The sequence below is a fragment of the Pinus tabuliformis genome, chromosome Q (assembly GCF_031772625.1).
Source record: "Pinus tabuliformis cultivar Carrire ecotype Pingquan chromosome Q, CPIR1, whole genome shotgun sequence".
Classification (NCBI taxonomy): Eukaryota; Viridiplantae; Streptophyta; class Pinopsida; order Pinales; family Pinaceae; genus Pinus; species Pinus tabuliformis.
Window position 1 is genome coordinate 1,337,683,775 of NC_142296.1, and position 25,364 is coordinate 1,337,709,138.

At 39.6% G+C, this 25,364-nt stretch overlaps 1 protein-coding gene across 2 annotated transcripts in view; it reads left to right on the forward strand.

Annotated features, from left to right (window-relative positions):
• LOC149224791 (Acyl-CoA N-acyltransferases (NAT) superfamily protein) overlaps positions 1–24,864 on the forward strand; it is an 87,670-nt gene extending 62,806 nt beyond the window's left edge. For both annotated transcript variants that reach the window (XM_089386261.1, XM_089386260.1), the window contains exons 4-6: positions 22,678–22,810; positions 23,260–23,298; positions 24,494–24,864. In XM_089386261.1, the coding sequence (XP_089242387.1) occupies positions 22,678–22,810; positions 23,260–23,298; positions 24,494–24,574 (253 nt within the window). In that variant the 3' untranslated portion in view covers positions 24,575–24,864. The remainder of the gene's footprint in view (positions 1–22,677; positions 22,811–23,259; positions 23,299–24,493) is intronic.
• Positions 24,865–25,364: the final 500 nt, after the last annotated feature.

A 25,364-nucleotide genomic window follows, 5' to 3' on the forward strand; every position in this document is an offset into this window, starting at 1 on the left:
CTGCTTAACATGCTTTAAATGTTCTTCTCATGTTTTACTAAAAATTAGAATGTCATCCAGATACACAATAACAAAATTATCAAGAAAAGGTCGGAGTACATCATTCATTAATCCAATGTCACATGGTTCGGGTTCGAGTTCGGGTTCGACAATGATTAGGTTCGGTTTGAGTTCGAATGTTTTGATGAGGTTTGTCATTAGGTTCGTCTATATATATTAATTTAAAATTAATTATATGATAAAATAGTAAGAAATCAACATCAGTAAATATCAAAAATGCTATCACAGACATGGAAACTCCAAGCATAAATTACAATCTTGAGTTACGACAGGAAGTTATAAGTTTTGATCAATGGACTTGGTCAATGGCTATGAGGTTCGCCGAACCTCAAATTTTTTTTTAAGGTTCGCCAAAATTCGAACCTCAAGGTTAAAGTTCGACGAACCTTGTGACATAGCATTAATCTCATGAAAGTAGCAGGAGCATTAGTTAAGCCAAAAGGCATAACCAGCCATTCATACAATCCCTGCTTTGTTTTGAAAGAAGTCTTCCATGCATCTTGCTTTGCAACTCTGACCTGATGGTATCCACTGTGCAAATCCAGCTTGGTGAAATAAACAACTTCTTTTAATTGATCTAAAAGATCATTTATGCGAGGAAGGAGATAACGATTTTTGATTGTTTTTTTTTTTTTTTTTTCTGAGTAAAGACTAAATCTATTAAGTGATGAAAATATAGTACAATCAAGCCTGGAAACAGGCTTACCAGAGAAGCTATGGAGCTGAAGGTGATAGGGAATCAACCTTGCTCCAAATAGACAGATCAGGGACAGGTCATAGAAGCATAGGATTACAAAGGAAGGTACTAATCAAAAGGCTACCCCGAAGGGTTGTTTCCTACAAATCGACCTTTTTTGCCTTTTTTCTTGCTCACTTTTATCCACCCAGTGGAGTTTGGCTGTGTCATGACAAGTTGTAGATTATTTTGTCCTGAAGGCTGATCATCCTTGTCAGAGTCTGATGGCGAAGAGAGATGGGTACGTTTCTGAGAAATCTGCTGGTTAGAGGGAGCCTCCTGGTGAGCTGAGGGGGCGTCCTTCGGAATTTCCTCATTCTGTAGATCAGCTTCAATTTCCTCATCAACCTGCTCATCTGCCTCAGATTCCTCCTCCTCCGAGCTCGAGAAGTCTAAATCGTCCAGTCGACGGGGTAGTTCAAAAGGATTCCATCTCTTGGATTTGGGCTTACGATTCAGATTCTTCTTTTTGTCTTTGAGCTGTGAACATGTACTCTGAAGGTGCCCTGTTTGATGACAATGGCGACAGCGGAAGGCTGTGTTCTCGTAATCCAGTGGTTGAGTCCAATGGAAATCTCCAAACTTGAGATTAATTTGATCCGGCAATCCTTTGCTGATATCTATTTCTGCACATAGTCTGCCATACGTGTAGAGTCCATTATCCCTTCTTGAGGTGTCTGTAGCCAGGTATCGTCCCAAAGTGTTTCCAATAGCTAGGAAGACAGAGAAATCCCAAAAATGTGCCGGAAGATTCGGGAGCCTGACCCAAATGGGGATCTTGGAGATGACTGCTGTAGAGGGGTCGAAGTCAGGAAACCAGGGGGTTAGAAAAAGCCCAGCTGAACCCCAGAACCAAGGGCCTCCCGTTAAGGCTTTCTGGTAGTTTTCGCTTGATTCAAAAAGCACCATGAAAAAACCTTTTGAACATAAGAAGATTTTACACTTTTTAGTCCAAGAGGTATGGACCCATTGATAAAGATCTGCTGTGCGAGGCCATAAACCATTAAATCTGCAAATGAGTGCGGATTCTGCAAAGCTCTGGTAGCGGCTTTCAACCTTGGGATTAGAGAAATCGATGGAGGGAATTTCCTCTGATTTGTCTACCAGAAACGGCTTTGGAGCTTCATGTGGCTGGGATGCCTTTGAAGAGAACTGAGGTTGGGCAGTATTTTTGCGTGCTGCATCTTTGTAAGAGAAAGAAGGGGCAGAGGAGGTTTGCCCAAATGAACCACCTCTTAGACGGAAAGAAACCCCAATAGACGCGTCCTTTTGAATGCTGTAAAAAGAAAGAGGAAGGGAATGCATAAGCTGCTTACCCTTATACAGCAATCTGAGGCAGGAGGAGGGAATCCCCAGCCGGCATTCAAGTTTTTGCAGAAGATCCTGCACTAGATCTGTTGCGCAAACCCATAACATTGTCGTTTTGCCGGAAAGGTTAACTTGGATCTGGAATGCATGAGATTCTTCTGGTAGATCCAGCTGGTTGTGGCCGTTTTCCTTCCGGGGGAGCAAACCAGCAATATCTTGGCCGATCTGAATGATGAGAGCCCGATCTGCATGATCAGCTGCGGCGATCTCTAGATCTGGCCATAGCGGGGGCTGTTCTGCCTTCTGGGTGACCGGATCTGGCTGATCTTTGTCAGATCTGAGTCGAAAACCGTGTTTCGGAGAGCTGGTAAATGCCCCATATCCAAACAGAGACCATGCAAATGATGAGATCTCCTGCTCTGGTTTGTGGCCAAAGCGCCCGGATAGCTGTCCAGCCGTAACCAGAAGAACGAGTGCAGATCTGCTGTGAAGGCGTGATGATCCCGCGCTTTGCTTGCTGCGGCTGCCCTGAAGGCTGGGTTGGAACGGTGCGTGAAGGAAGTCTGCCAGAGCCTTCTCCTTTTCGTTGTGTTTGCAGAGATTGTTACAAACAACCGCTGAGGCTTCCTGTCCGCCATGGCTGTCGTAAACAACGATGGGAAAGCTGAGGGAAGAAACCCTACCCTGAGCGGCCGAGGGCGAAGATCGTATCACTTGCTGGTAATGTCCGTATAGAAGCGATGCGATCTCGATTTGAAAGCGAGAAATTGCAGCTTTCGAAGAGTTTTTAGAAGATCCGAGGCCTGCGTATGCAACCGCAGCGGAAAACCTGTCGGGATATGCCATTGCAGAGCTCTCAACCCTTTTAAATACTTTAAATTGATTTAAGAACCAACGATTTTTGATTGTTATCTTATTCAGTGCTCGGTAATCAATGCACATTCTCCACGAGCCATCTTTATTTCTCACCAAAACGATTGGTGACCCACATGGTGATGTGCTAGGCCTAATGAGGCCCTTCTCGAGCAACTCCTGCACCTGCTTCTTGATTTCAACATTCTCTAAAGCAGACAACCTGTACATCCCAATGTTAGGCAATGGAACATTTTGCTGCAAAATAATATCATGTACTATTCCCTTTTTGGGTGGCAGACCTTTAGGTTCTTGAAACAAGACATCATACTCTGAAACAACTTTTTCTATATCAGCTTGCTGTTTAGCATTACAGCCCTCAAACGCATTGGTTTTATCAGGTTTCTTTTCCTTTACAACCATCAATAAGAATTGTTTGCATGAATTAATCATTCTTTTCACCTGACCTGAGTTTATGAGAGTATAATTATTCTTGAGCTTATGAGCTCTTACAAAGTATTCGATTCCATCTTTAACCAGTAGATACTTGTTCTCAGCTCTATAGAAAATAGCCTTTCTATCATACAAGTAAGGACTTCCTAAAACAATTCCACATATATCCAAAGGAATTATGTCTAACTCAACCTCATCTACAAATGCTGACCCAAAAGAAAACTTGAGTTTGCACTGTCTAGTCACTTGTAGTTGTGCTTTATCATTCAACCATCGTAATGGGTATGGTTTCTTGTGAGGTGTTGTTGCTAATCCCAATTTCTTTACAATTGCTTCAGAAATCAAATTTACTTGAGAGCCACTATCGAACAAAGTATCAATCTTTTGATTATTGGAAATAACTCAAATATGGAAAAGCTCATGTCTTTTTCTCTCATTTTCTTCATCAATAACAGATTGAGCAGAATTACTAGTAGATGCTTCAAAATTCTTACCTCTTATACCTGTGGTTGCTATAGTTGTTTCATCTCCTGAGTCTGACCCCAAGTCTCTTTGAATAGCTGCAACTGTGTTCTTCTTCTTGCCCTCGTACTTCTTAGGTCTCAGCTCTGGATGCAGAATCCAACAATGCTCATCATCATGCCCCTCTTTTTTACAATGAGTGCATGAAGCTTTGGCTTTCTGTGCAGTGTTAGCCTTCCTTGCTTTCCACTTCTGTTTTCTTTTCTCCTTGCTCTTGCTTACAGTGGGTTGGGATGGTCCCCCAACTTCTGGATTGCCATTCTTTCCTCTAGCCTCTAGATGAGTAGCTTGTACAGATACCTCATCTATACTAGTGGGATTAAACATGAGGATGGTATGCCTCATGTAGCTGTGTAGACCACCAATGTACTTCAAAAGAGTCTCTGGTGAGTCTAGTGAGATACCCAACGTCACTGCTCTCTTTCTGAACTCTTGAGTATACCCTTGTACACTTTGCCCCTTCAACTGTCAAAGAGTTTGCCAACTCATCATGGCTTGCTGCATGTAGGCCAATGGATAGAACTATTTTCTGATTGCAGAAACGAAGTCACTCCAGACAGAGATGGTCTTACCATGGCTTTTCATATCAGCTTGGGTTCTACCTTCCCACCAAACCAAGGCAGTGCCTCCTAGGCGTAGGCTTGCCAGCTGAATCTTACTCTTGTCTGAGTTTATGTTCTGTACCTTGCAATACACATCAATTTGTCTAATCCAATTGTCCAATTTTTCAACATTTAGCTCTCCATCATATATGGGCAAATCAAATTTAACATATAACTTAATCAAAGATGCTTCTTTATTATGTACAGGGCTATTAGGAGGTGTGAGAAAGTTTTCCTCTTTCCCCTTTCCTTTGGAGTTGTCATGGAAGTGAGACTCATCTTCTTCTTTCTCTTGCTTAGAGCCTGATGCATCTTCCACCTTTTGCTTTCTAAAGTCTCTGTACATTTCTTCAACCATAGACTTTATAGCTAGGAAACTCTCTATGAATTGAGGGTCTGGCCCCATAGAACTTTCTTCTGACATGGTCTTTCGAGGATAGACTCTTCCAATTTCAGGATTAGTTTCCACCAACTCTCCTTCTCCTAATTTGAGCTTTGATCTTGTGAGCATTCACAGCTATACCAACACAAGCTTGTCTAACCTTACAACCTTGAGCTCTGATACCACTTGATCTGATATTCACCCTATGAGTGCCATCAGTTAAATATTTATTAAACTAAAGGTATTACAGACTCATGTGCTGGTGTGTGTTCTATGTTATTGAAACAACGGATCGATCAGATTGCCAATACACAGACAATAAAATGGAAAGACAACAGAGAAATACAGTAAGCAACACAAAGACACAAACAATTTTTAATAAGGAGTTCACCCTATTCTCCAGGGCTACGTCTCCGGTCCAGCTTCAGTGGTGGCCTTGTTTTTATTGTGTCTTTCAGCAGAGAAATTACAATACAGGGACTCAATATGAGTTCTCCTGAAGCAGATTTTGCTTGGCAGGGTGGTTCTTGGATTCCCCAAGCCACTTGGAGTACACAGACTCTTCTTCTTCCTACCAGCTCTGTGACCTCTTGGTCTATAGTGGAAAGAGCCAAATGTGATGTGCAGTCCGGACAGATTCCTCTATGGGAAGGTTTGAATCTTCAAGCTCTCTGGTGCTCGACACTGCCTGTGGTCAGCTCAGCCCTCTGTCTCTTCTACTTGGCTTTACTGTTCTCTGTGTTCAGTCCTCCTCTCAGGGTTCACTGTTCACTGTCTCTCTTGGTCGCTTGGACTCTTCTCAATTCTGACTCCAAATCAACTCTAATTGATTCGACTGTCTCTGTTCATGGCTTTATCCATTCGATCCCTATGCCTGTTCGGTTCCTCTTTCGCCTGTGCCGATTCACCTTCTGCAGCTGCGCTTGGAGTTTCCTGCATTCGGCGTCATCATGAATGCTTAGGGAGTGGCCATTTGTCCTCCTCTAAATGGAGCCAACATGCTTCGTCGGTTCGTTTCTTCAGTTATGCTGTGGATGCGTTCTTCCTCCACTGTGGCGTCAAACGGATTCCAAATCCCTTTAGAACGCGGCTTAATTCCCTGTCGATTCCGCTTCTTTTCATCGGGTGCAATCTCAGCCGTCCGATCTGGGACCTCCAGATTCGACGCCATATGCACGTTTCGCACGGTTGACTTGCTCGACCGATAGCGTGCGATCAACGGTGGTTTTCTCTCACCTCCGCCTGCCACGCGTCGATCAGTGTATGGAATCGCTCCGCTCCTGTCCAAAACCTCTTACCGTTTAAGGGCGCCCCGATTAATACCACCAGTTTCCAAAGCGCGGGTCCCGCCTCTGTACTTTAGCACTTTTACCTTTTCCCAACGCGACCGAGTGCTCGGGCTTCCTCCATTTTTGCCCTGTTCGCCCAGGCGCTAATTGCACATCAAAAAACTCGTCCTTTTCCCATTTCGGGGCTCCCAGGGGCTACTTTGGCCTCCTGCGTGGTCTCCATGGGCCTCGGTCAGTGCGCTTTGACCAAGGTCCTTGTCGTTCCATGTCGGCTGCCATTGCCACTGGTTCAGGGTGTTTTTGATACTGTTTCGGATTTCCTTAGAGATTTGTTCGACCTAATTCAGTCATGGTTCTTGACAATCTTTCTATGGATCCAATTCGGATCATGTCATGGAAAATTGGATTTTTTGAAAGCTTTGGTTTTTACAATGTATCACGATCGTCTCTAGCACCGGATCAAACAATCTTGCGAGCAGCTTCCGAAGCCATACTGCTTCACAACTTGCCAAACTCGCTACAATATTCTCATCCTTTGCAGTGCTGAGTGTGACAAATGTCTGCTTCGTGCTCATCTAAGATATCATAACAAAACCCAAATTTAAGCAGCATCCTGATGTGCTCTTCCTGTCTTCGTCACTTCTTGCTCAATTAGAAGCTGTGTATCCCTGCAACTGTACTTCACCATTTGAGACATATCTCAATCCATAATTGATTGCACCTCATAGATATCTCAACACATGCTTTGCTGCAATCCAATGTACATGCCTAGATTCCACCAGGAACTAGCTCAAGTGTTCACTGCAAAGCAAATATCAAGTTTGGTATTAACCATATACATCAAGGATCCAATCAACCATCCAAACATAGAGAGATCCACCAAATCTGAGTCAGAGCCTCTCAACTTTAGATTGATCACCATGGGAGTAGCCATGGACTTGCAGTCCATGATCCCAAATCCTTGAAGGATCATAATAATATACTTCCCTTGAACAAGGAATATCTCACCCAACTTCTACCACACTTCTAATCCCAAGTAGTAATGCATCAAACCTAGATCCTTCATCTTGAACTCAGAGGTCAACTCCCTCTTACACTGATCAATGAGATTTTCTTCTCCCGTTAAAAATTAGTCATCAACATATAATAACAAGATCACAGGCTCACCTTTAACAACCTTGTAGTAAAGATTTGGATCAACATCACTCTTGGTGAAACCAAGACTCATCAGGTATCCATCAATCCAAGAATACCAAGCCCGAGGTGCCTGCTTGAGTCCGTACAAAGCCTTCTTCAGTCTACAAACATGAGACTCCTCCTCATGTACCTCAAAGCCCCGAGGTTGCTCTATGAACACTTCTTCCTTAATCACTCCATTGAGGAAAGTGGTTTGCACATCCATCTGATGCAATTTCCAAGCTGTTGACCACTACGTGTCAACGACCCATAGCAGTACACCCCCTTTTTCGCAAAAGGGATAACACTTGATTGATGTGTCCGTGCTGTCCAGCTATCATCATCAGCTTGACTTCCAAGATGTTATGTAAACCCTTTCTGCATGTGTATAATGTAAATAATCTCAACAGATCCGTGTCATGTATGTAATGACCTAGGTAAACCTACTTTTCTAGTGACGATCTCCATTCTGGGAGGTTTTTTGTCTCATCGATCCATTCTCTGATGGTCGACAGAGTTTTCCTCCAGTCTTACCCCAAAGTGGGAATGGATTTTGTCGCTAAGATCTTAAGCGAGTCCTAGTGTTTTAGATCGAGTCTATATAAAAGTGATTTGGGAATAATCCTAATTATTTGGTTATGTTATTTTATTACAAACTGCTTGGTCTGCTGGATTATATTTATGTCGCAGAAATGGGTAGTCTGTGAGGGTCTACTACAAATGGGTTTGCCCCCTTATGATGTAAAAAATATGAAAATCATGATGTGAAGTGTTTTGAGGGTTGGAAAAATAATTTATCCCCTCATAGGTTAATTAATTAAATTTTTTGGCCAAAATTTAATTAAAATCCTAAGCCAAAAATTTAATTAATTCTAGGTTCTAGGTAAATTTAAATTCTCCAAAGGCAAAATTCGTCCGTCCTTAAAAATTAAATTTTAAAAGGTGTTGACTCTCGAGATTAAGGTAAATTAATTATTTTGCTAAATTTTAAACCTTTGATCCCTGGGGGTTAAGTCAATGTCAAATTTTTGGGGAAATTAATTCAAAAATTTAATTTTAGAGTTAATTAAAATGCATTTAATTGAAAAATTCGAATTTCCTCGAGAATTAAATATTTCGACGGATGAGATTAAAAGAAATTTTAATCTTCATCAACGGTCGAGATTGCTTTGACAAGGATCACTCGAACTAGCCGTTGGAGGATTTATCTTTAAATAGGAAGTCATTTGTTAGTCGATTCATCCGACCTTTGAGTTGTGTGCTTAGCAAGAAGCTCTTGTGTAATTTTTTTTCTGGATAATAAAGAAAGACTTTGGGGCTAAGTTTTGCTGGTGTTACTCTTCATGGGAATACTATAAGATGTGTTGTTTTCATGCATAATTTTTTCTAAAGCCATTGATGATAGCTTCTAAGAGTGATTTGAGTACATGTATCTTGCTCAGTTGCTAGTGTTTGAATAATAATCTAAATTTTGAACGTAATAGCAGGTATCTTTATTTGTCTGAGTTTTATTATTGTTTTCTCGCTCTATTTTTAATGGTTGGATTGAGTTTTGCAGTGAAATCTTGATTTTAGATCTTCAGGCGTTAGGGGAAGTTTTCAGTTGGACCAACCAACTCCCGATTCGTGTTTTCTGAGGAGCCTAGTAGAATTAATCTCGGGCTTATCATAAGAACTTTTGTAGGTGATGCATGGAGGGTTTCGAGTTAGCACCTCCTTAAAATTTAAAAAATTAATTTTTGTGTGAGAAATTGATAGATCTGGCTGTTGAGAGCCTTAGATTATTAGATCTGGGAGCGGAGTTGGACTCATACTCCTTAGATTTGATAGATCTACCATTCTTGTGCATAGATTTATAAATTTTTTTGGTTTTTTGACTTGGGTTTTTTCTGGGTTTTAGTTTTTATCATTGTATATATCGTTTGGGTGTTGTCTTGTTGTTGTGCAGCTACAGATCTGAGGAGAAAATTTGTGCAGAGTCCAGATCTAGGGTCTGGAGGGTAAGATCTAGATCTCTGGGAGTTTATCAACATAATTTTGTAGGGACATTATTCAAAAAATTTTGTAGTCCAAGGGTTTAAAAAGTTTTAAATTTGGAAATTTCATAAGGGTTTAATGGATAAATCTGAAGCAGAAGCATGTCATTTTAAAATAATATTTTATGGGAAATTTTCTTAGGTTTTTGGCTACCATTTTTCTCTTGTCTGTTGCCGTATTGAGCCTCCAGAAAATTTCGAAATTTTTTTGTGTTGTCTGCGTTTTGGGGTTTCTGGAAAATTTTGGATTTCTTTGCTGCATCTGCTCCTTGACCTCCTTGCTGCTGCGTTTTCCTCCACTTATGCATTGCTGCCAACGTTCTATCCCTCACTGCCATCTCTCTCAGTCCGTCTAAACTCTTCCGCGCATCCCTTTGGCATCTCACAGTCCCATCTCTGCTCCTGCCCGCAGATTCTCTCCTCTGCGTGAGACTGCAGCTCCGCATCCTAGCACCGTTGTTGTGGCTTCCCTATCCGCTGCCTCATCCTTCTCCGCAGCTCGCACTTTCTCTGTTGCGTCCTCCTCTCCTCCGTTGCTGCCATACCCCTGCGTGCATCTTATCCCTTCCTGCAATCGCATTCCTCTCCGCTGCTTTGTTCCCTCTCGTCCGTCGACCTCCTTGCCGCTGTCAAGCTTCTCCAAACCTGCACACAACAAAACAAATATTCGACTTTACATTTTATTTATTTATTTGTTTGTGTTTTGATTAGGGTTAAGTTTTAGTTTTATTAAAAGTTCAATTTTTTTTATTTGGTTGTTCTCGTTTCCTTTTTTATTTTTGATTTTGTTCCTTTTTTGTTTTAGTTTTTCAATTATAATTCATGACTTTGATTTTTTTTTAATTTCATTTATTCTTTATTTTTGATTTTGTTTTAAAAAAATTAAAAAATCTTAAAAACATTAAAAAAATCTAAAAAATCTAAAAATAAAAAAATTAAAATTAAAAAAACACTAAAAAATATTAAAAAATTGGGGTGACTTTAGAATTCCTAAAAGAATTAAATCAAAAGGTGATTTGCGCTTTCACATTAAAATTTTTAATGTGGCCTATGGCCCATTAAAATTTCAATTTATTAACCCTTTTTGATTTGTTTTACTTTGGTCACATTAAAAATTTAATCTCTTCATTTTACCACATTAAATTATTTGCCTAAGGGATAATTAAAATTAAAATTTAAAGTTCCTTGATGTCATTGGTGTTAAATGTAAAATTTTAATTTTTGTGGTATTGATTTCTCTATTGGCAAGTGTGATTAATGTTTTAAAAAATTATATTGCCTATTGGAAAATGATCAATTATTCTAGATCTCGTTATTAATGAAAAATAATTTTAAATCCGGAATCATTTCTTAGCATTTAAATTTCATAATTTTTCATGGGATTTAATTGCTAGAATATATTGCAGTTTTGGGCGTTCGCATTTAATCATTCATGGTTGTCACTATTCATCACATCTATAAACTACTCTGGATAACTTGTTTCTGTTTAGTCTATGGTTAATTAAATATAAATGCACTGGTCTATAATCATTTCTATCTTGTGGTTTTGTCTTGGTCATATTTTATTAAGATTTATCCATTTCGGTTAACTATGACTTGTTTACATTCATCAAGTTGTCCATCTTTAAGTCTCTTAGAGTCTGTGTTCCACAGACTATTATCATTCGTTCACCTTAGGGACTACCCCCCTTGACTTGTCTAAGAGAGAGTCTAAATGGAGTGAGTAAGGATTAGAGTGACAACCCTTACTCTGAGCGTTGTCGTGGTGCCTAGACACTTTGTGCGACAACACAACCCATAATAAAAGCAATAGAAATAATAGTTCTAATAGAAGTGTACTTGGCAATTGGAGCAAATGTCTTTTTTATAGTCCTCTCCCTCTTTCTGGGAGAAACCTCTTGCCACGAATCTTGCTTTCTACTTATCTATGTTGCCATCTACCGCATGTTTGATCTTGTATATCCACTTGGAAGGCACCACTGACTTCCCCTCAGGTCTCTACACAATTTCCCATACATCATTCTTCATGATGGACAAATATTCCTCCATCATGGTATCCTTCCAAACTTGCTAGCTTGCTGCCTCCTCATATTTGGATGACTCATAATCAATGATGTGACTCATCAATGTTGCATATCTTGAGTAATTCTTAGGATGTTTGCTTTCCCTGAAAGCATAGTTTTAAAAACCAAAACCGGTGACTGGACCAATCCACCTAATAAACTGGGTTTCAAACCGGAACTGGTTAGATCTCAATGAACCGGTTTTAGAAAAACACATGAAATAATTATTTTTAATGAAAAAAACTATTTTTAATATTTAAAACCATGATTCCAACCCAATAGACACAAAATATGCAAAGTTTGTTCATATATATACCATGTAAAGGTGAATATATAAAAATGGCACCAAGTGCAATACATATCAGCAACAAAATATATAATCAATGAGGCTCTCAATGGCCTCTAGAGTCCAAAAACAAAACCTACAAGCTATGAGGCCACTAGCCTACTACAAGTCTACTTATATGATATTAGCGATCAACATTATCACTTGAAAGTTGAAACTTCTCATCATGATCAAACTCAGTTGGTTGAGTCTCGTCTCCCAAAATTTGCAACTGCTTGAGTCACAAACTTCTCTGCTGGTTCAGTGCAATGTTGCACGAAGTGGGGACGTTTTTTGGAAGTGGATTCACGAAATCTTCATTTCCCAAAAATCTACGAAGCGAAGCATTTACGATATATATATATATATTTATATTTTTTTGCATTTATATTAAAGCAAATCCAAAATATCAAAATTGTTGTAGAAGACATGAAAACATGCATATTTTTACATAAATCAAGATAGATATGACATCCATTGTACATCAATGATTAATTATTCCAGCATCAACCATCTAGAATCTAGATTCCTCTTCTCTTGTCTAGCCTTTGCCTCTACTTCGATTCTCTAGGGATATTAGTCAACATTGCCCAATTTTGATCAAACGACCTAATCCAAGCCTTATAATATGGTAGAGAAAGCTTAACATGTCTGATCAATGATTTTGACTTGAGTGAAGGGTACATTTTTGCTAAGGCCGTGACAAAGGAGTTCAACAATCAACAACGCCAACACTGGGGTACATATAGTGCCCGATGCTTTTGACTAAATGCCAATCGCATGCCCTCATACATGATATAATCCAATGAAACACCACAATCCCATTGATCCTGAAAACTGTTAAGTCTGCTGAATTTTGAATGGGATATGAAACTTTGTTTTCTCCATATGAAGTCTGATGAGGTTGGAACCACTCTCAAACATCTTGAGTCATTTCATGGTAATGTTAAAAATTTAAGTAAAAGGATGAAAATGAAAGATAAAGGAGAATGTCACTTTTACTCTAAGAATTTAACATTACCATTAGGGAGCATCTAGGAACCATCTAGGGAGCATCAAGGGGCACCTTGGGAGTATACGGAAAGCATAGTTCCTCACATAATATTTAGAAATTTCCAAAACAAAACAAAAAGCCCTGCCAAACTGCGTGAACTGTCAACCTTCTCTCGGATCCGCATACGATCTGCGGTGGATACATGCTCTAACCTCCACGAATCTGTAGCCGATCCTTTCTAGAACCGCATATCTGATTTTCCAAGAATTGCCAAAAAAAGGTGGAACAATGGATCCGACTTTCGAATCCACGGTTCCGCCAGAGGATCGGTGGTGGATCCATATGGGATGCGGTTTTGCCTCCTGATCCTTGGGGGCACAGTTCCTGCAACTATGGTTTAGTGACTTGAGTTTCAAACTTCTGAAGGTATTCTGCCCTAATATGCCCTATTACTTCATTTGGTGCTCCACATGGCTTTACATGGTCTCCTATCCTAGCCAAGTGTTGCTTGAAGCTGGAAATACCCCCTCCTTCAATAGATTTTTGGCAATATTTGCAGAGCATTTTGCCATCAACCATATCACAATGAGCCCATGCAGTATCCTTAGCTTTTGGAGGTATGCTGGCTACTACTTAGCTCAAACTCTCTGTTTTTTCACTACTCCAACAAAAACTCAACTCTCTCCAAGCTCACAATGAAGCAGTGTTGAAAATATCGGTATCGGCAAAATATCGGCGAGGGTCTAGAAAACATCTTATCGGCAATATCGGCGAAAATATCGGCAAATATCGGAAAGCATAAAAATATTTTTTTCAACTTTTTAAACATAGCCGATATTTTCGAAATATCGCGATATTTTCGAAATATCACGATATTTTGCCGATATTTTGAAAATAGAAAATATCGCGATATTTTCTCGGCAAATGAGATGTCTGAGGCAAATGAGAGGGGATACCTCCTTTTATTGGCTTGGAGGGGTTGTTTTTGGAGGGAAACAACCCTTATTTTCTGTCTAAACGACCTCACAAGCCTCCAAAAATGCCTCTGGTGGGTCCGCGGCTGGCCGACAATGAACCGATCAGTTTATGCCTAGTTTGTCAAAAAAAAGGGCAAATGAGGCTATTCACTGGGTTTTTTGACCGGTTCGGTTGGTTTGGCCAATGAACAGGCTGATTTGACCGGTTTCCGGTTTAGACCGACCAATTTTAAAACTATGCCTGAAAGTGCCATGGGGAGTTGCATGCCCCTCTGCATCCTGCAATGTACTTTGAAGCCATGACGACCTCTTCTTGGATTCTGGACCAACCCTAAGTGGGTCCACTGGCTCAGTGGGCCCTTCTGACTCTTCTTGATGATCTAAAGGATGTTCCACATGTATAGAAGGACCTAAACCCACATCCTTGGGAGCTTCTTGCTCCTCATCATCAATATCCATGTGAGATCCTTTGGATCTCCAGTAGGTTGCATCCTCATCAAAAGTAACATCCCGGCTAACCTCAACCTGCCGTTGTCCTGGAACATAAATCTTGTAAGCCTTTGATGTCTCATTATATCCAACAAATGTTCCCTTCTTCCCAAAAGGCTCCAACTTCGTCCTCTTCTCCTTGGGTACATGAATGTAGACTGGACAACCAAAGATCCTCAAATGCCTGACCTCTGGTTTCTCACTTGTGAAAGCCTCTTCAAGAGTCTTATTCCCAAAGATCCTGTTAGGAATTTTGTTTTGAACGTAAACTATTGTTTTGGATGCCTCTCCCCATAAGAGCTGGGGTAAATCTCGTTCATGAATCATTACCTTAGTAGCCTCCACAATGGACTTGTTCTTTCATTCAACAACCTCATTCTGCTGAGGGTTGTAAGGAACTATCAACTCCCTCTTAATCCTTGCTTCCTTGCAAGAAGGAAATGAGGTCCTTGGAAATATACTCTCCTCCATTATTTGACCTTAGAACCTTGATCTTCTTCCCTGTCAAATTCTCTACTTGAGCCTTAAACTCTTGGAACCTGCTGAATGCCTCATCCTTGGTGTTCATGAAGTAGATCCATGTTTTCTGGGAGAAATCATCAATCAATGTCACATAGTATAAGAAACAACCCAAAGATGATACTGTCATTGGTCAACATACATCTGAATGTATTAGATCCAAGAACCCGTTAGGCCTACTTTCACTACTCGGAAAAGATCCCTTGACATTCTTGCCAAGTGCACAACACTTGGAAACTCCTTCATGCTCTACTTGGAGCTTTGGAAGACTTGTAACCATCATCCTCAATGTTGGCAAATCCTTGTAGTGTATGTGAGAAAATATTCAATGCCATAACTCACATAGATTGGTGTTATCATGTACCAATGCTTGAGTTGATTGTCCCAGGAGTCTATACAAGCCTCCCTCTCGAACACCAATCACCTTTGCAGAATCTATGCTTGAGCCCTTATTCCATACAAGGACTTTTCCATCAACAAATGCAACTCTATACCCTTTGTCTTCCAAGGATGAAGTAGAGATCAGGTTCTTTTTCAAACCTGGTACATACAACACATCATTTATATGAATATTTTCTCCTGAATCCAACTGGAAAGATGTTGACCCAACACCTTTGATTGCATACTTGGTATTGTCACCAAGTTCCATTTTCTGTGTTGACTTCCTCTCTACCAATTCTGTGAGACTGTCATGGTCACCTGTCATATGTTTGGAGGCACCACTGTCCACTAACCAAATGTCACTGTGATATGCAATAGTGCCTATAAGGGCAGAAAAGAAGAAGTACTCCATATCATCTGTACTGTCATGCCTGGATCTCTTCTGATGTGAATGCTCATCATCATTAATGTCTGCTGCAGCAACATGTTGCTTGCCCTTCCTCTTCCTATCATTCTTCCCTCAGGACACTTGTTTCTATAGTGACCAAACTGGTGACGACCGAAACACTAAATCTTTCACATATCCTTCTTTTGATCCTGTACGGGAGCAAGTCTTCTACCTGTATTCCTTTTATGAAATTTTCCAAAATTTCTTCTTCCTTTACCATTCTTCATATGAGTTGCAAATGCTTGGGACTCATCATCTTGAGGTCTCTGAATCTTCCCCTTTGATACTAGCCTAGATTCCTCTTGGATACAACAAGTCCATAATCTATCAAACTTTGGAATTTCTGTTCTGCCACAAATGCTTGATACAAATGAATCTTATGAATACAGAAACCAATTAAGGGTCACAGTCACAAGTTCTGATTCATCAATATTTTCTCCAATGGCCTTGAGCTGATCTCTCAACTAAGAGATCCTCATGAAGTAGGAAGCCACAGTATCTAATCTAGACATCTAAATATCATGAAGTTGATTTCTCAAGGTCATCTTCCGACCAATGTGGTTCACTGCATACAACCCTACTAGGGCATCATATATTTGCTTTGAAGTCTTCAGCCTAGCAACAAATGGAATCAAATGATCTTTGATGGATTCAACAAGAATCCTCTTGGCCTTAGTTTCCATCTTCTTGTGCTTGGCCTTTCCCTCATCATCCTGAGGTTCAATAATATTGCCTTCCACATATTCCATGACATCATTCTCTTCAAGAATGAGATCCATTCTGGTCCTCCAAGCCCTAAAATTTGTTGCACCTTCCAGCCTATCTTCAGGCTTGATAGAGGGAGCCATCTAGTCAAGGATTTGGTCACAGATCAGATTGCAGAATAGGTGTCTTCAAGGGGTGATCTCAATGGCCTTTCTTCACCAAAGCTCTGATACCATGTTGATTTTCTAGTGCTAATTAGACAAGCACAATTTTCTGCAACTGATAATTACTTCCAATGATATATGATATTACTTTAGCATATCCCAGAATATCATTAAGCAATTACACTCAGAAAATTCAACTATAAATGCAATAGAAACAATAAAGATCACAGTAGAATAGTCATGCACAGTAGACACCAAAATTTTGCCCTGGGAAACCCAAACTCGGGAGAAAACCCAACAATCTTTTCTAGGAGAAATTGTTCAGTTCAACAAAAGTACAATCTGATATTTACAAGTCAAACTTGGTCAACCTAGAAAAAAAATATAGCACTGGTCAAACCTGGTCAAATAGGTCAAAATTCAGCCTTTTGCAACAGCAAATCAGTTCGGTCAAACTGCCCAAAAATACTCAGAGTCAAACAGTCAAACAATGCGGCCCAGACATGCAAGGTCAAACTCGATCAATCATAGGTCAAACAGATCACAAAGCAGCTCAGTCAATGCAGGTCAGACAGACCTCAGAAACTTGGTCAAAACAGACCTCAGACAGTCTCAGTCAACACTGGTCAATGCTGGTCAAACTTTGGCTATCTTAGAAAATTCGGCTCCTAGTAAGTTTGGCCTCTTCCTCAGATTGCTTCCCTTGTGTGAGAGAGAAAACATTTGAGTGATGAGTGAGTGAGAAAATGAGAAGCTCAAGTGTCTTTTTATAGTGATTTTAGGGTGCCCAAGTGGCACGTCTCTTGGCTGGGCCGACCTGTACTTTTGGGGCTGACTTGAGCAAATTAAATTAAATTTTCTTTCATGAGATGACTTGTATAGTTGGGGAATACCTCCCGCAACTACCAAAAATTAACACCTATATCTCGTATCATAAAAAATGAAGTTGATTGATGATAAGAATTAGAGTTGCAGCTCCAAACACTTTGTTGGTTTTCCTGGTTTGGGTTTCTAGGGTAAATCTTTGTGTTATATCTGTGATTGCCATTGTTTACATTTTTGTTTATTAAGAATTTGTGTAATGTATTATTGTAAAGGGTTTAAAACTTACACCAAGACCCTTCATTGGTGCAATTCAGGGGACGTAGATGTCCTCTTTGATTACCTACTTTAGGTCTTGCTTAGGCAATATGAGGTAACTTGGTGTGTCAAGTTAGCACCTTAAAGAGGGAGACAATTTGGAGAGATGACCATGGACTGAAGTAACCAACAAGCCTCTAAGAATCAACAATAGATATGACTTGGTGGGATGGCTGAGGTAATGGCCTTAGAAGAACAAACTGCTACATAGGGATATTAGTCACTCCCAAAGGCCAAGACCCCAAAGGTCTAGACTTTGTGACGGATTGAGACTAATTAGAGGATGTCCTTGAAATATTACATGGAAACTATTTTGATATTATAAATGAATGGCATTTCTAGTAAGTCCAGTGTCAAATTGAATCATAATATGAAGCAAAGTATACTTTGGGTAAGGCGGGTGCTACCTTTTAAAGATTCTCTTATTATTTTAATCAAGGGTAGTGTTCAACCAATGTTATTGGAACTAGTGGGGTTGGACGGGAACTAACTAGGCTGGACTGGTTCACACTTCACACTTTAGAGGAACCAAACTAGTTGCTGAATGGGACTGATAGGCCGATTCAAATCTGGACTAGTTCTCGTCCATTTAGGCCACAATTGTAAAAACTGAATGGTTTGAACTAGTAATTAGTCAAACTGGTTGATCAACAACCTTTAGTCAATAACCCAATAGAAAAATATGGTTTGAGTGCTGGTTGGAACCTAACCAGTACCATTCGGCCTGAATCGACTAGTTCTGCTCCAAACTGTTCTGGTCCAATCTCACATCTGAGGAGAGTCTGGGACACGGTTGATGCAGAAGTATCCTCATGATCGCTAAAAATCGAATTCGTCAAATGTTGATGCAAGGTGTGCCATGTCAAAGAGCTCGACGAGAGCTTTCCAATGACACTTGAATGAAGTCAAGTTACAACGTTATGAAGTTTTCGGAAAATAGGAAAAATGTTTGTTGGGTGTGCCACATGGCAACACCATAGGGGGACATGTGGCAGTATGAATAGTATGGATGCTGACATGGCATGATAGAGTGTGACACATGGTAGGTTCTATTGATGTGGCCGATAGGTGGCAGTATGAATAGTATGGATGCTGACATGGCATGATAGAGTGTGACACATGGTAGGTTCTATTGATGTGGCCGATAGGTGGCAGTATGAATAGTATGGATGCTGACATGGCATGATAGAGTGTGACACATGGTAGGTTCTATTGATGTGGCCGATAGGTGGCAGTATGATGCATGACAACTAGCCCTATTTGAAGGTGACACGTGGCATAGGCTACTGACATGGCAGGGTGAAGTGGCACCTACATGGCATCGAACTTGGCAGCTAATGTGGTAGGTGTTGACAGGGCATGCAACATGGACCAATCAGAGGTTGCCACATGGCAGTCCTGATTGGCTAGGAAGGTCGCCACATGGCAGTCCACAAGAAGCTCTTCTTAAGTACATTGGAGGTTTGCATAGTTATCTTTGACATACCATCCTTATGTTCAATCCTGCTAATTTGGATGAAGTTTGTGTTCAAGCTACTCATCTTGAATCTAGGGAAAGAATGTCGATAAGAGTTTCACCACGAAACCTATTCAGTTAAAGGAAGGAAAGAACAAAGGAAAGGAGAAACTGACAGCCACAATGGAGAAGGAAGATGATAAGTTTTCGTGTTCTCATTGCAAGAAGGAAGGTCATGATAAAGATCATTGTTAGAGATTGCTTCCAGAGCTTAGGCCCAAATGTTTCTGAGATCGAAAGGGTAAGCAAAACATGGTTGTGACAGTCCCAACAAGATATGGGGTCCAACTCAGGTAATGAAACAAAAATCACAGTTGTAGGTGTTCAGGGTACTCATCCTAGTTTTAGCTGTACCACTCACTCACCTAACTCTGAAAGGAAAAGAAGTGAGCTCTTCCATATCAGAGTCATAACAAAGCATACTAAATTTGATACGCTTTTTGGTAGTGGTTCTCAAGTAAATTTCATTTCTGAAGCAATTGTCAAGAAGTTAGGCTTGGTAACTAAACTTCATGTAAAACCTTACCCTTTGGGATGAGTGTGTGATAATGCAAAGTTGCAGGTAACTAGACAGTGTAAACTCAAATTTGCAATCACCATTAAATTTATAGATGAGGTTGAATTGGATGTGGTACCTCTTGATATTTGTGGAATTGTGTTGGGAAGCTCATATCAGTATGATAGGAAGGCCATTTTCTTCAGGGACAAGAACAAGCACTGCCTCTTTAAAGAAGGGATTGAATACATTGTAAGAGCTCACTGCATGAAGACTGATCTGTTTCTTGTGACTACAGGACAACTGAAAAGGCTTGTGAATGCAAGCAAGATTTTTTCACTCATGTCTGCAAAAGCCATTGAAAAGTGTGATCTTGAATATAAAAATGAAATAGTTAAGTTTGTGTCTAACCATGAAGTGCTTCAGGATTCACCGAAGTTGCAACATGAGAATTCCCTGGAAGCAAATATCAGGGATTGTGTTAAGAAGATCAGAGACATTGTTAATTCATTTTCAGTAACATCTATGTGTTCATTGTTACTGCTAATGAGTTGTGCCTGCTTAGTAGTTGAGATGATGAATGCAAATAGTTGTGAAAGAACGAGAATGAGTAGGTATGTTAACAATATTGTAATAGTTTTCATCCTTGTTATTCAATTTGTTGTGATGAATCAAATGTTTGGACAAGTGGGGATGCAGAACCCTCGGGCCTCACTTATTTTCTGAAAATTAAGACTTTTGGTGGTGCAAAAGTTCCAGTGGGTAGGATTGATCCAAGAGGATCCTCATGATCGCTAAAAATTGAAGTCTTCAAATGTTGATGCAAGTTGTGCCATGTCAAATGAATGTCGTATGACAAGTTATGGTGTTCTGAAGTTTTCGAGAAACAAGCATGACATGAGGACACATGAAAGTAGAAATAGTACGGATGCTAACGTGGCAGTATGTTTGCTGAGAAGTGGCATGACAAAGTGTGACACATGGCAGGGTTTGTTGATGTGTCCAACAGGTGGCAGCACCAGGGATGGACATGTGGCAGTATGGTGTTGACGTCAAAGTATGGTGCATGAAAACTTGGCCCTATCCAAAGTTGACACATGGCATAGGCGACTGATGTGGTAGGGTGAAGTGGCACCTATGTAGCATCCAACTTAGCAACTGATGTGGCAGGGTTTGACAAGGCATGCAACGTGGACCAATCAGAGGCTGGCATGTGGCATCCTCCGATTGGCCAGGAAGGGTCTAAAAGAACTGTGAATGAGTCACTTGGGTAGTTGGAACCCGCAACCTGCTTGCTGCTAATCAAACGGACTACCGTTGCACCACACGAAAATCGTTAACATGGAGAGTTTGAAACCTATATTTAAGGTTTATAGGAGGCTGTATAGGCAAAAATGGAGGTCCGTGGATTCAACCCTGTGACCTTTGGGATACAATGCCAATGACCTTTACCACTAGAGCAAATGTAGGACTTATGTGTCACCATAGGAAACCTATATTTGAAGTTTGTTGTAAGAGGTAATGCCACATGGGGAAGGCCGCAGGCTTGAACCTGCGATCTCCCTGCTAGGAAACCAATGCTCTAACCACTACGACACAACTATGTTCTGCGTTTGGAAAGTGAACACAATATGCTTTTATTTTGTATATTTTCCGAGGATTACAAATTGTAAAACCCTGCAAGATCGACCCCGGGTCTGTTCTTTTATAAATGATATATTCTGCCAATGCACCAAAAGGCCATTTGGTGCTAGAATGGTGAATCTAGAATGCTTTTAAGCAGAGTTTTTTTATATATATTATTGATATATAGATGGGTTTCGAGCCTAGTTATGGCTGCAAGAAAGGGGGAAAATGGGTTTTGAAAACCACTACCTTAGCAGGTGCCAGGAACCTTTATATCTGTTTGAAGACTTGGAAGTGTATGTAACATCAAGATTGGAGAGTAATACAAGCGGTCACTCTATTGGAAGCAGGACCTGGAGATGTAGCCTGAACATTGGGTGAACTCCCTTATCAAATTTGTTTTTTTTCTCTCTCTCCCTCTCTCTCTCTTTCTATTTCTCTGATGTTTATTCTTCATTTTCAGACTTTAATTGCTCATTAAGCTTCTTAATTGAGTTAATTTCATTCACCCTTAAATGAGATTGCAGAGTCATAGATTTTCGGATCAAGTTGGTGGTTTTTCATGTGGTTTTGGAGGAAACTAGAGGCTGATTCCTCCCAAAACAGCCCCTCTTGGCTTAAAACCAACACTCCCCCTCCTAAACCTTGAACCTAAAAAAAAAGACCTAATTCAACCCTAGCAACGTTGGCAACCAATGGTAATGTTAAATTCTTAAAGTAAAAGTTGCATAAATTTTTAACATTACTATTAATTGTGAAAGAACACTTAGATGGTGTTTAGGGGGGCAGGGGGTGGTATTCATAGAGTGGAAGAACACTCAGATGGTGTTTAGAGAATGTTTCATTGTGGATGTTGGTCATAATTAAGATGAGCAACCAAATGCTAGCCTTTGTTAAGGATGTTCTGGCAGAAAAGGCCAAGCACTTACATTTTTGATGAATTTATAATATTGGTTGTAGCATAAATTTTTTGGAGTCTGGACTCTAGAGGCCATTTAGAACCTCAACGTTTATGTGTTTTTTACAGATATGCATTGCACTCTGTGCCATTTTGCTGTATTCACCCTTACTATATTCATAAACAAACCTTGCACATTTGTTGTTTAATGATTTGGATTTTATACTATATAATGATGTACATAAATATGTGTGTGTGTGTGTGTTAAAATTTGCATATTTTATTGTTTTTTAGTTCATTGATTCTTCACTGAGTTCTCTGGTTGGTTCCAGTCTGGTCCCAGTCTTAACCCCAGCTGGGATGGTTCTGGATCCAGTTCTGATAAATTTGGTCCAAACAAAAGACAATATTAATAGAGATACATTATTTCAGAGATTTTTTGCCCATTTGATTTCTTTTACAGTATTCAATGGAAAGTTTTAGGTCCTTGCTTTGACCTTCTTTTATACTTTTGTCTTAGTCGCGGGAGGGGACTTGGAAAAGAATCTGTATTGCTGATGATAGCTTTTGCTGTTGAACATCGAGACATCCATACATTTCGAGCCAAAATTGGAGAATCAAATGTGACATCCCTTCATCTCTTTCGAAGTTTGGTAAGTTATCTGTTTGGAGCTTTCTTTTTATTTTGATCAGTAATTTTGATTTTGATGAAACCATGGGGAGCTACAAATCCCAACTCTGCATTAATGGATTACAGAACCTCTTTACCATTGGGGGGCGATAGTGATTTGAACCTTGCACCTCTCTTATGCATGAGAAATGCCTTTACAAATTCACCATGGCTTGTCTGTAAGGTATATGACATATATATTCTAATCCGTTGGTGTTGTCAGAGTACATGGCTAGCTAGATCTTCAAAATGTGTAATTGGTATGGCTTCCTGAGGTTAAATAGTCACTATACATTAAAATATCTATACTTTTGTTACATAATGAGGTTTCAACAAAATTTTGTTGTGGTTATAGATCATATTTGCTATCTAAAAGCTGATGTTTTTAGTAGGAAGTTTATACCTATGATCATTTCCTGTTTTTATGGGCAGGGATTCAAAGATATTACTTATAGTGAAGTTTTTAAAGAGGTAAGCACTTGCTTGTGTTTCCATCACTGCATATTTATTATTTTGCGTTTGTATTTTCTGAGTAATTTCGTCTCTAACTCCTTGAATTGAATTCAAATTAACTGGCATAATATAATCTCTAAAGATGCAGAAAACATCTCTGCAAGTTCTACTACTTATGCTATGATTGTTTTGCTCAGTTCCATTTTTCTTCAAAATTCCCAACAGTAGATTCTATTTTCATGGGGATGCATCCCTGCCCCTTGGGGACCTGTCCCCCCTCCCATGGGACCTCATGATGCCTTGGGGATGTCCACCAGTCTCTGAGATGCCCCCACCCAAAATCAGGAATAGTTCCACGATGTCACAGATGTCCCTTGATAAAACTGGGAATGACTGGGCATCTCTAGGGCATACATCTCAAAAAGAGTGCCAAAACAGCTGTTTTGGGATCCACTTGGCCGAGCATGGTCTAATCTATATGTATTATGTAGCATAGTTTTACTACATAATACATATACATTACACGTGGGCCCACCGTAGTCCAGCTTGGCCATTAATATAATTTTAAAATAATGCATTAACCCAGAAAAATAATTCCCTTCTATGCATTTGCTTATATAAATAGCTCCTCTCTGCTTGAATTTGTGTATATAAAGTTATAAACAGCTCCTCTCTGCTTGAATTTGTGTATGTATAGTTATAAACAGCTCCTCTCTGCTTGGTTTTTCATTTGTTTTTTGCTCTCTATCTGTGCATTTGGTATTTGGAACTTAGGGTGGAGTCTGTCAGTTGTTTGGAGCTTTCTCAGCTGTTTGGAGAACAAAATTTCTGCTTTGAGCACAGTCACTGCTGCCTGGAGGTGGAAATTGTTGTTTGGAGCTGAGTTTGCTGGAAATTGTTGATTGCACATATTTTGATTTGGAAATTGGACTAAGTACTAAGTCACACTTGCTTATTTCTAATAACATTTGTGACTTTATGGTGTCAAGAGTGCTAAAACATTTGGTTGATTATGTGTCTTTCTACTTCATTATTCATGTTTAATTTTTAAGATTCTTCTAAATAAATTCTTGGGAAATTTGAATAATTTTTGGAACTTTTTCATTTTTGTTTTGTTTATATATATATTATTGCTCTCCCCTAAAAAATTCTGGTGTGCTGTGGCCATCCCCCCATTTTCTGTTCTGGATAATTTATTTCATTGCCCTTGTAGGTGACACTGGAATTATCAGCAGATGATAGCAGGTTCAAGGAGCTAAGGAATTTGGTTGGCAAATTGAAAGTTCTATCATAATCTTTTATTATAATTCACAACATCCTTGAATAGCAAATCTGTTTAACATATATGCAGAATATCGAGTATACATATTACAAAGTTAATCCATTTTTTTTAAATAACTCAGAAGGATTGCTACAAGTTGTGTCCTATAAAAATTGCTATGCACTGAAGACAACTTTGCTAAGCAGCTAGGTTATTGTGTTACGTGGTGTTTTTGGTTGAGCACAAACATTTTGTCCATGGAGAGCTCAAAAGATGTAAAAGTTACAATGGTTATAATAGTGATATCCCATGATTAATTCCTACATCAATATTCTTGATCTCAAATTGTCTATCTAATTGTTGCTCAATGTCAAGGTGCATTTATACTTGTCACTGAAAAGTTACGAACGACATGAGAATGCTAAGATTTCTACTAATTACATAAGGCTTCCCTTAAGAGACATGTAGTCTTTTTGTTTTGAAGAAATAATTCTTTTATTAGACAGTAGTATGGTATATACAAATACAGAGGTAGAATCATCCATCTCACTGCAGTCAAAGTCAAAAGTGAAATCCTTATCACTTTTTCAGCAAAAAAACCTCAACAGTAACTTGGGAAGCCAAATCATCAAAGGCCATCTTTCAACAAAATGCTGCAGACCCTACCATACCCTCAAAAACATGTACATCAAATCCTACAGAAGCATCGATCCAGTCACCACAACACTTACCCAACACAAGTGACTTAATGCCCCAGTCACTTGAGATATATTCACTTATGTAAACATGTATTTCACAGGAAGCCTTAAAGAAACAATTAAAT